This window comes from Dysidea avara, chromosome 10 (genome assembly GCF_963678975.1).
Source record: "Dysidea avara chromosome 10, odDysAvar1.4, whole genome shotgun sequence".
NCBI lineage: Eukaryota > Metazoa > Porifera > Demospongiae > Dictyoceratida > Dysideidae > Dysidea > Dysidea avara.
Genome location: NC_089281.1, coordinates 11,692,973 through 11,704,817, shown reverse-complemented (window position 1 = coordinate 11,704,817; position 11,845 = coordinate 11,692,973). Strand labels below are relative to the sequence as shown.

Sequence of the window (11,845 nt, the reverse complement as noted above, 5' to 3'; positions counted from 1 at the left end):
TATGCAGTAAGATCTTATGTCTGATTATTTTGTTGTGTTACACTGAAGTCATGTAATCAACCAGTCAGAAGGGTAGTTACCTATAGCCACCATTAGCACGTATTTATCGAATCACGTATTGTGGTTGTTGGTGGTATTAAGTATTCATCGAATTACATTTAGTAGATGCTGGTAGTATCACTATTAACTATATTTTTGGCAGGTGGTCAGGTTGTTTAATCACGTGATCGGGTGCACGTGATCCCCTCTCAACGCAGGTCGGTGACAAGCACGTAGCTGCTATTGCGTTTTCGAGCCTTTGTTGTAATCTGTATGGCTCGATGTAGGATTTTTGGCCCCTGCAGCTAACTCGAGCCTATCTGGACGAGAGTTCCATAGCCCAAAGAAAGCCCATAATGGGGTAGCAGGGGGTTCTAAGTGGCTAGTTGGAGTAGTTTAAACCTTGTCAAAAATGATCATCTTGTTTGAGCTTGGTTTTCCTATCGCCCAGATGAGGTCTTGTCGCCTTTGATAGGCACTGTTAAGCGTTAGCGCCATAGGGTTAGCACGTGTGTCTGCCTATTCATGGCTACCTGGCCACCTCTGTAAACCGTGCCAGCAGCGCAGTTTAGGAGCTGCAAATTGCTATTGGTTGTTGATACTGGCCGGTATGGAAAGGAATATATTTCAAAACGTTAAGTGAGTGATGTTGTATCAGTGCCATGCCCTGGTCTGGCGAGCAATCCGCTGTCAGCAGACTACCCCAGCTTCATCGATACTTAGCTGCGTGACACTACAGCCTTTGTTTGATTGAAGTTTTATGGTCATAGTTATGACTTATGTTAAGACTGCTTGCTATAGGTGTGTCACCAGCGTGGTGCAAAGTTGGCAGTATCAGTATCCGTAGCTATAGCTTGTTATTAATCTATAATGTACGTGTGTATGCAAGTGCGTTTTAGTGGCTGCATGGCCTGTTGGATTTTAGCACTGTAGTCATGTGATGACCTAGCTGATGTGCAGTTGCGCTCTGTCTCCAGCTCGCAGTGCAGTCATAGTGAGTAATATTGGCTCACCTATTTGTGCACTCTTGACACAATCATAATTGACGTGTTCCCCGTATCCGGAGAATTGAGGCACAGCCCAGTCTGATGTGTCGATGTGTCACTAATCTGATACTGCTTAGGGCAATCTCACATCTCTATTTATAGTGTAAGTATGTGTGTTAACCATGCCTGGTGTGATTTCAATAAACTAGTACATGATACCGCTGGCATGTGGTAATGATCAAATACCTTAGTACAACTTTGTCTTGTTGCCTGAAGTAGTGCTACTAGATCTCGACTCACTCGGTTGCTTTGTTCGGTGGTCACCATAGCTGTTATAGTGTGCTGCTTATCTGTCACATCCTGACTAGCTGGATATAGAATATTCTAGTCTGTTTTTCTTTTTTTTTGATTGCTAGGAGTTCTAGTCAAGGTGTTCCCAGCAAGTGAGCTGTACTAGTCGCAGCTGGTCATCTTGATTATTGGTTATTGATTTAGCTGATATGTGTGTACTGTACATGTGCTACTGATCATCGTTGCCACATCTAGCTACAGCAAATAATATAGTCTGGTGCTAACGCTCAAGTTGATGACTGACTACACTGTGCTGGTCACTTAGCAGGTATAGTCATATGCTCTCAGTGTAGCTGAAGCATGCTTAAACTGTGGCCACAGCTGCTGCAAGTCCTGCCATTTAGTGGTAGTGATTAGCTGATGTGTCGCTGTACCATGCTACAAATGTAGCCGTCCTGTCATTCAGTTAAGTGCAGTAACTGATATGCTACTGTATAGGCAACTGAGTAGCCATTTAGTTTACTGCCATTGATGTTGTCATGTATAGCTGATACATATCTGTAGTGAACTGTGCTATACCACTGTATAACTGTCAAATATACTGCAAATGACACTGTCAGGTGCTATCGTTATAGCTGATGCAGGAACTAGACCTTTATGATCAGTGTGGGTGAAGAGGAGTCTTTAGAGCACATGGTTGGACATGCTAAGTATGTAAGATTTTGCAGAGACCAAAGCCCAACCTCATGCGATTGCTATGGCCACTGTACTGCATTACTGACATAGTTGTCTCGCCCACTGTGACTGATACTGAGTGATAGTGATGCAGTCAGGTGAGAAAGCTCATAGCTGCCCTGTGCTGTTACTATCTGTAAGATCTGTCGATGGTGCAGGTACAAATAACGCAACTAATGTGTAGCCGCAATCGTGATGTGGTCAGGATTATCTATCCTGGCATGGCTGTTACGTCTGCAACTAATGCGTCAGGTGTTTTCAGTATGCAGTTGAAATTCCTGACACTTCTGCTGTACATTATTCGTAGCAATCTATCTGATGTGTGGATGTAGGATCATGACAAAGCCAGATGTCACATCTACTACAATTGATGCAGTCAGATGTAACAATATACCTGATATATGTGACTGCACAGTGCTACTGATGTAGCTGTCGTGTCCACTGAAGCTGCAATTGATGTAGTGAGCGTGTGTGGTTACGCTGGTGATATTTCTGCTACCTCCATTGTAATTGATATAGTCTGATGCTAACAGTATAGACTGTACAGTGCTACTGGTGTAGCTGTCCTGATCATGATGCAGTCAGGTGATGATATAGCTGATATGTAGCTGCCCTGCTGAAGTTTCTACCACCTCCGCTGTGACATGTTCCTATGTAACAATATAGCTGATGTGTGGCTGTTGCTACAGTGCAGATTTTCGCATGACTGCATCATGATTTTCGCATGACTGCATCGTTTTGTAATAATGTATAGCAGTACTATGGCTGTCCCATTTTTCTTTTTTTTAATTTATTTTTTTACCACTGATGTAGTCAGAAGCTAGCAATGTAATGACTGTACAGTGTTGTTGACGTAGCAACTACAGCTGATGCATGCAGTATAGCTGTCGTGTAAATGTGTGATGACAAGAGGTCACATTCACTGTGATTAATAGTCAGGTAGCTGATGTATGCATGATTGTACTGTGATACCAACATAGTATCACATTAATTTTACTAGAATTGATGTTGCATCATTCATGTTTGAGAGACCAATGTAGCCCAAGTTTGAGTACTATGGATGTAGCCCACGTTTCCTGATGTAGCTCATGGTTGAGTGCTATCGACATAGCTCACGTTTGAGTGTTACTGGCGTAGCTCATGTGTGATTGCTACTGACATCACTCGTGTTTGAGAGCTGCCAACTTACCTCATCTGAGTGCTACTGACCTAGCTCATGTATGGCTGCAACTAATGTAGTTCATGTCTGGTGCAGCTCGTGTTTGAGTGCTACTAGCTTACCTCATTTGAGTGCTACAGACTTACATAGCTCATGTCTGGGAGCTCCTGTCTGGGTACTATCAATATAGCTCATGTCTGAGTGTTACCAATGTAGTTTCTGTTTGAGCATCAGCGATGTAGCTCATGTAAGCATGTTTGAGTACTACTAACATGGCTCATGATCATGTCCACATAATGCTAATGATATAGCTCATGTTTGAGTGTTACTGACATAGCCCATGTTTGAGTGTTACATGGACATTAATCATGTTTGAGTGCTACCAACACAGCTCATGTCTGAGTGCTACTGATGTAGCTCATGTTACCAGCTTACCTCTTTTGAGTGCTATGTACCAAGTAGCTCATGTACGAGTGCTACTAATATAGCTCATGTTTGAGTGTTACCAAACATAGCTTATGTCTGAAATTGAGTGCTACTGATGTTCGTAGCTCATGTTTGCATGCTACTGATGTAGCTCATGTTTGAGTACTGCTGATGTAGCTCATGTTTGTGTTTGAGTGCTACCAACATAGCTCATGTCTGAGTTTAGTAGCCCGTGTTACCGACTTGTATAATTACCTCTTTTGAGTGCTACTGACATAGCTCCTGTCTGAGTGCTATTGATATAGCTAATGTTTGAGTGCTACTGACTGCTCGTGTTTATGTGCTACCGAGATAGCTCATGTCTGATACTGAGTGCTACTGATGTTTGTAGCTAATGTTTGCTTGCTACTGACATAACTCGTTTTTGAATGCTACCAGCGTACCTCTTTTGAGTGTTACTGATGTAGCTCATAATTGAGTGCTACTCACTCTTGAGTGTTTGCAATGTAGCTCATGTTTTGAGTGCTACTGATGTAGTTCATGCTTGAGTGCTACCAATATGTTTATGGTGGAGTTCTACTGTTGTAACTCATGTTTGAATGCTACTGACATAGCTCATGTGTGAAAGCTTTTAACTTACCACATTAATTATGGGTGCTACCGATGTAGCTCGTGTATGGGTGCTACCGATGTAGCTCATGTCTGGGCACTACCAATGTAGCTCATGCCTGAGTGCTACCGATGTATAGTAGTTCGTGTTTACGTGCTACCGACATAGCTCGTATTGTGAGATGTAGACTCATGTTTGAGTACTAACTTACCTCATTTGGGTGCTAGCAACATAGCTCATTTCTGGGTGTTATAGCTGCTCATGTCTGGCTACTAGTGATGTAGCTCATGTCTGAGTGCAACTGACAGCTCATTTTGGGTGTTACCAACATATTGAGTGCTACCGATGTAACTCAGATTTGGGTACTACCAATGTAGCTCATGATCATGTTTGAGAACTGCTGACATAGCTCGTTTGAGTGCTATACCGTCTTAACTCATGTTTCGGTGCTGCTGACATAGCTTATGTGTGAGTGCTACCAATGTAGCTCATGTTTGAGTGCTACCGGCGTAGCTTATGCTGTGTGAGTGCTACCGACATGGCTCATGTTGTGAGATGTAGCTCCTGTTTGAGTACCAACTTGAGTGCTACCAACATAGCTCATGTATGGCTACAGCTACTGATGTAGCTCATGTCTGGGTGCTACTGACAGCTCATGTCTGGGTGTTACTGACATATTGAGTGCTACCAATGTCACTCAGGTTATTACCGACGTACCTCATGTTTGAGTGCTACCAATGTAGTTCATATGTGACTGCTACCAATGTATTTTCTACAGTTGTGACTCATGTTTGAGTGCTACCGACATAGCTCATGTCTAAATGCTTTTAACTTACCACAATTGAGTGCTACCGATGTAGCTCATGTATGGGTGCTACCGACGTAGCTCCTGTCTGGGTATTACCAATGTAGCTTATGTCTGAGTGCTACTGATGTATAGTAGTTCAGTTTGAGTGCTACTGATGTATAGTAGTTCAGTTTGAGTGCTACTGACATAGCACGTGTTTAAGTGCTACTGACATAGCTCATACTGTGAGATGTAGCTCATGTTTCAGTACCAACTTACCTCATTAGAGTGCTACCAACATAGCTCATCTCTGGGTGCTATATGTGTCTGGCTACTAGTGATGTAGTTCATGTCTGGGTGTTACTGACATATTGAGTGCTGCTGATGTAACTCAGGTTTGGGTACTACCGATGTAGCTCATGTTTGACTGCTACTGACATAGCTCATGTTTGCAACATAGCTAGTGTTTGACTGAGTGCTACCAATGTAGCTCATGTTTGAGTGCTACCGTTGTAGCTCATGTGTGAGTGCTACCAACATGGCTCACATTGTGAGATGTAGCTGATGTTTGAGTACCAACTTACCTCATTTGAGTGCTACCGACATAGTTCATGTCTGAGTGCTACTGACAGATCGTGTCTGGGTGTTAATAACAAATTGAATGCTACTAACAGCTCAAATCTAGGTGTTAATGACATATTGAGTGCTACTGATGTAGCTCAGGTTTGAGTACTACTGATGTAGCTCATGTTCGAGTACTATTGACATAGCTCATGTGAGAGTCCTACCGATGTAGCTCATGTGTGAGTGCTGCCAATGTAGCTGATGTTTGAGTGCTACTACCGTTGTAGCTGATGTTTGAGTGCTACTACCAATTAGTGTAGCTGATGTTTGAGTGCTACCAACGTAGCTGATGTGAGTGCTACTGACGTAGCTGATGTTTGAGTACTACCGACGTAGCTGGTGTTTGAGTGCTGCCAACGTAGCTGATGTTTGAGTGCTACTGAAGTAGCTGATGTTTGAGTGCTACCGACGTAGCTGATGTTTGAGTGCTACCGACGTAGCTGGTGTTTGAGTGCTACCGACGTAGCTGATGTTTGAGTGCTACTGAAGTAGCTGATGTTTGAGTGCTACCGACGTAGCTGGTGTTTGAGTGCTACCGACGTAGCTGATGTTTGAGTGCTACCAACGTAGCTGGTGTTTGAGTGTTACCGACGTAGCTGATGTTTGAGTGTTACCGATGTAGCTGATGCGAGTGCTACTGAAGTAGCTGATGTTTGAGTGCTACCAACGTAGCTGATGTTTGAGTGCTACCGACGTCGCTAATATTTGAGTGCTACTGATGTAGTTGATGTGAGTGCTACTGAAGTAGCTGATGTTTGAGTGCTACCAACGTAGCTGATGTGAGTGCTACCGACGTAGCTGATGTTTGAGTGCTACCGACGTAGCTGATGTTTGAGTGCTACTGATGTAGCTGATGTGAGTGCTACTGAAGTAGCTGATGTTTGAGTGCTACCGACGTAGCTGATGTGAGTGCTACCGACATAGCTGATGTTTGAGTGCTACCGACGTAGCTGATGTGAGTGCTACCGACGTAGCTGATGTGAGTGCTACCGACGTAGCTGATGTGAGTGCTACCGACGTAGCTGATGAGTGCTACCGACATAGCTGATGTGACTGCTACTGACGTAGCTGATGTGAGTGCTACCGACGTAGCTGATGTGAGTGCTACCGACGTAGCTGATGAGTGCTACCGACATAGCTGATGTGACTGCTACTGACGTAGCTGATGTTTGAGTGCTACTGATGTAGCTGCCAATCCACCTATCCCCAACTGAACCAGGCCTAGCTATCATTCCCCTTTTTTCTCCCTCCTAGGGGCTATACTTTAAAATGTGGGATCCAACCAGCTTAATTTGCGGTCAACCAATCCATAAATTCCTTTCAAAAGAAAATTCCAGCAACCTTACCCTAAAAAGGCCAGGTACCCTCTACGCCTACCTCCAGGATGTACTATATTTCACTCCCTTCCTGTGTGAAGGGAGGAGAATGAGTATAAAATCGATGACTGGTTAGTGGGGACTTCTGGTGGTAGGTGATAACTCACTCGGCGAGACGATACTGGAGCATCTACCGATACAATCAGTTGTGATCTGTGTGTGCCACCGCGGCTAGAGCACTATTGATCAAACTAGTGCCGGAAACTTTCTTGAGAATCTTCCTGGTCACATTCTGACGGTTATCACTGTGGTTCGCGGGGTAAAAGTAGAAGTTGATACCCTATTATTCATCACGATATCATTTAGGTAGAGATGAAATATCATTGCTCTCCGTCTCGCACTTTTACGCACGACGAGTTGAAGTTCGATCACACGAGCCAACAAATGGCGCCTTCTGCATCACGTGCGTAACTGGCTGGAGGCATGCGTGATTCTTTTTTGTGCTAACCACAGTTAAGCTATTAACCTCCATTTTAGGCCACCAATTGTAGATTCCTTCACCTGCCCGCATGGTAATTTTAGAGCCGCATGCAAATTTATTATTGCATTGGATAGTGACGTGATCTTTTGTTTATAAGTACTAGTGTGAGCACATGGTGAGTTTCTGATGTTTAGTACAGTCTATTTCCGGTTGGTTGACCAGAGAAACAAAGTGTTAAAAGTCACGTACTTGAAAGTAGCCAATGAGATCAGCAGCCTTCAGTTTAAACTAGTGCCGTCCGCCTAGTGTGAAATTTCATTGGTTATTTTTATTCACGTGATATTTTGCGTTTGGCTTACGTGGACAACCAACCTGAAATAGACTGTAGACTCTAGCAAAAAGCATGGACAACTACATAATTTGAATTCATTCCAGGATTACATGCAAGCAGCAAACCTCTTCAAGTAGCCATTGGTGAATGAGATAGATTAATGAACAGCTAGGAGTCCCACTCATCTAGCAATCTGTTATTACGTGTGTGGAACATATGGAAAATTCATACTGTTGCAGATGATAGCTAAATTAGTGGTATGACCATGAGCATGACACACCCAGCCAGCAAACTTCACTAGATAAAAGCCTTCAAGATGCATGCTGAGAGAAAATGAGGGGTCTGCAACGCTTTGAATCTAAGATTTGAATCTTGATCAGTGAATCCCAGTGAAATCACAACAAATTTTACATCTCTGCTAAATCTGAGAGAAAAGGCAATTAGGATTCTTGATTAGGACCCTTTAGTATCCTTGATATTAAATAATAGAATTTAACAATATAATGAATAATAACCGCCCGCCTGCATGATATTTTTTGCCTGACTAGTACGGGAAACAAGCAATTTACAATTGTTGGCCTTGTATTACTTGTTTCCCATCCCTGGGTTCAACAACAAAAATGGCAGGAGGTGATTATTAATTAGGAGGGATAGTTCACTAATAATCAAATAGATATACACTCAGACTGACTGATTTATTAGAGTGTATGACAGTTTTATTACAGTATCTTGATTTTGAAAGGTGAAAACGGCTATTTTCACTAAAGTGGGGCTCGAATCATCTAGACTACTTATGTCTGTGAGCACAGTTGATGTGTCTACCTTAACACTCGGTCATTCAGTGCCTCCCTCTTTCATAGAATAGTGCATTCAATATTTATAGTGGCCAAAAAATGATGCAGGTGGTGACAGGTCATGGGAAACACGGTCACTGTACCAAATTTGGATATCAAATGGTATGGTAGTACCATTAAGTAGGGATTGCCCTGAAGATTTTGCGCACCACCCAAAATGCTACCTTTAAAACTCATCCTAGGGACATTTTATATGACAAAAATCACCTTTACAAAACAGTATTAGTCCATATAATACAGCATTAAATATAACAAAAAAAACAAAAAAACAGTTGGACAGATATAGAATTTCAAAACATTGCCGAAACTTGAATTTTAGTCTCACTGCCTGACTGCCTCGCTGACCACAGTCACAAGGCTAGAAGCCAAATAAAGCAGTGCACAGCCACCATTTTACACCACAATAACAAACTCACCAGTGGGATGTGCCTTTTGGGATTCCAACAAGTGTAGGCCCTCTGCCTTGTCTTTTATCTTCAATCAGTCTTCTTCATCCAACAAAACCATATTGAGGCATTAATTTTCCGTATCAACACTTTCTTTCAGCAGCATATATAGACACCACAGAATTTTCAGAAGCGCTTCAGTCCCAGCACTACTATAAGACATATACTAGCTAGATATCTGCAAGGCAGTCGTGATTGGGATCCATTTGTGATAGGTTCGTAACCACGCCCATCATTTAAAGATCTATAGGTGAACTAATAGCGATAGAGCTGGAGATCACACCTCTTAACAATCTATAGCTGTTTACTTAACTATTAAAGATGACCTCACCCTTTATTGGTCGCATACCCCTTGGCTGACTCGAGATATACTCTAATACAACAGTCATGTATGGTAATGGAACAGTCACAAGTTACATTCACAAGTTACATTGTAGCTAGCTGTGCTACAACAAAAAACTAAACAAACTAGTATTTTTTAAATTTAAAAATGAAGTAAGGATCTATGCAATAAACAGTAGTGAAGCAAGAGATGAATGATCTATTACAGCATAGCTCAGTGGGAAAGTCCCTACTTTGGCACACTAGCTATAACAATTATTTTGCTCAATGCCAAAGTAGGGACTTTCCCTGCTGTAATACCTCTTGTTTCACTACCTTTTATAGATCCCTTTAAATTAACAATTTAAAATACTAGTAAATAAAAGGTTTCAAGATAGAAACTTTCGTAGATGAGTGGCTATGGCAAGACTTGGAGGAAAACTTTCATAGCTAGGCAGTTACCATAGCTAATTATTTGCATTATGGCTGGATTTGAAAGAAAATTTTTGTAGGTGAAAGATGATATATGAAAATTTTCCACCTCAAACTTTTTTTTTACGCTTACAGTAATCCTCCATGTCATGACCTACCTTGAAGCGTTTTTGCTATACAAGTATTCTTACCGACTGGAGTCCTCAATCCTGCATTTGTATAATACTAGTATGGTACCTATTCATTTATGAGATATATGCACTTTTGGATCCTAAGTTGGGTATTGTAAGTATCTTTTCTTTTTTGTCTTGTAGAAACCACCTGGGGACTATATTATGGGCCGTGCTGATGTCACTTTTCTGTTGTGTGCCATCTGCTTCCATGTTTGATGTCTACCGATTAAAGAGGTACATTACTATGTTTACTCTGTACCATTGTATGCTCAGCCTCCATGTTTAGGATGTCATCCACTTCTACACTTGTTGTAGCTTGCACCTTACTAGGAAGTTGGGTAGGAGCATTTACTATTGCTCTAGACTGGGAGAAGCCCTGGCAGGTAAGTCACACACACACACAAACATATAGTCAGCCTCATACATGTATGCATGTACAGATACACGCATACACAAACTTGCACCCGATATATACTTTTCTTTATATCTTTTTATCCTACATGATTAAGAGATTGAAATTCTAAAATGTTTTCAGTAGCAGGTAGCCAAGTACTGTACCTTTTTGGGGTACAAGTGAACCTCTAAATGAAACTTTATAGATGTACTTATGTTAACACCTGGTTTTGTGTTTTAGGTTTGGCCTATTCCATGTAACTTTGGAGCAACAGTCGGCCATGTTTTGGGTGTTTCTCTTTCTCTACTATTTGAATGGCAGGATGTACACACAAAGTCTACAAAGGCTATGTAGTTGAACAATTACTATAGTGTCATTATGTATGTATACAAGAAACATCTCCTGTATGATCATAAATCTTTTTTAAAATTCATTACATTATTGTCAGTGTCCAATTCGATTTTTCTTGATGCATTCTGAGATGAACTTGATGACTATTTCTGCCATAAGATGGCAACTACAGTGTAAGTACTGTAATATCAAGAGTTCATATGAACTTCACTGTTCATTGTGTACCTAGGAGAGAAACCACTGGAGCTAATTTTGCATGCAAGCTTTAAGTCCAAATTTTATGTCACAACACACTCCCTGATACAATATCTAACCTATTGCAGATAACCGGAAGTGTTGTGTCTATGGCATACCAATGTACTTTCTTATAAAATATAAATAAGTATCCAGGTATTTATACTGCCAGTAATTTGGTTCATGACATGATAAGCACAAAAGAATCATGTGTGTGTTATAGCTATTGCTACTGTGCAAGTGTGCATAATACGACACAGTTGCAACTTCATGTTGACCGATAGCTATTTGATAAGGCCATGACCATCTCATTATTGAGGACCACAAACTTTCCCTACATATAGCTACATGCAGCTGTATTTCTTAGTTCCATTATGATTGAAGTTAATTGCCAGCGAAACCATGTACCAACGCATATAATTATCATGCTAGTCTTTTTAATTTTAATCTGTTTATAAATCTACCATCTACTAATGATTGTTCAATGTGTGTTCTGTTAGAAGTCCTCAAAAAACATATGCACTCTATTCTTGGTTGATTCACAACTTATTGCACCCACCCTTTTTTTTAAGCTTTGATTTTGTGTGGATGCAAGTATATACACACAAGACCTACCCTAGTACATAGCAGCTGATAAAAGCATGAGATGAAGGTGCAAGTAACTTGCTATGGTTCTGCAAAGGCCATGACAGTTTTCTTTTGTCATTGAGTACAGGTATGAAATGAAAGTTGATCCTGCAGCTATTAAACTCTAGTAGCTATACCGAACATTCGCTTCACAAGAATTTGAGCAATTCCTGATAATGCATCTGGACACCATACAGTATGAAGAAAAGGCACAACAATGTATGAAGT

At 41.3% G+C, this 11,845-nt stretch overlaps 1 protein-coding gene across 4 annotated transcripts in view; it reads left to right on the top strand.

Moving 5' to 3' along the window:
• Positions 1–10,860, top strand: part of LOC136268996 (phosphatidylinositol-glycan biosynthesis class F protein-like) — an 11,217-nt gene extending 357 nt beyond the window's left edge. For 3 of the 4 annotated variants that reach the window (XM_066064464.1, XM_066064463.1, XM_066064465.1), the window contains exons 2-5: positions 1–6; positions 10,153–10,245; positions 10,298–10,394; positions 10,646–10,860. The exon at positions 1–6 is cut by the window's left edge. In XM_066064464.1, the coding sequence (XP_065920536.1) occupies positions 1–6; positions 10,153–10,245; positions 10,298–10,394; positions 10,646–10,759 (310 nt within the window). In that variant the 3' untranslated portion in view covers positions 10,760–10,860. Of the gene's footprint in view, positions 7–10,152; positions 10,246–10,284; positions 10,395–10,645 lie in introns of all 4 variants that reach the window. The other variant, XR_010707183.1, reaches the window with a different exon arrangement.
• Positions 10,861–11,845: the final 985 nt, after the last annotated feature.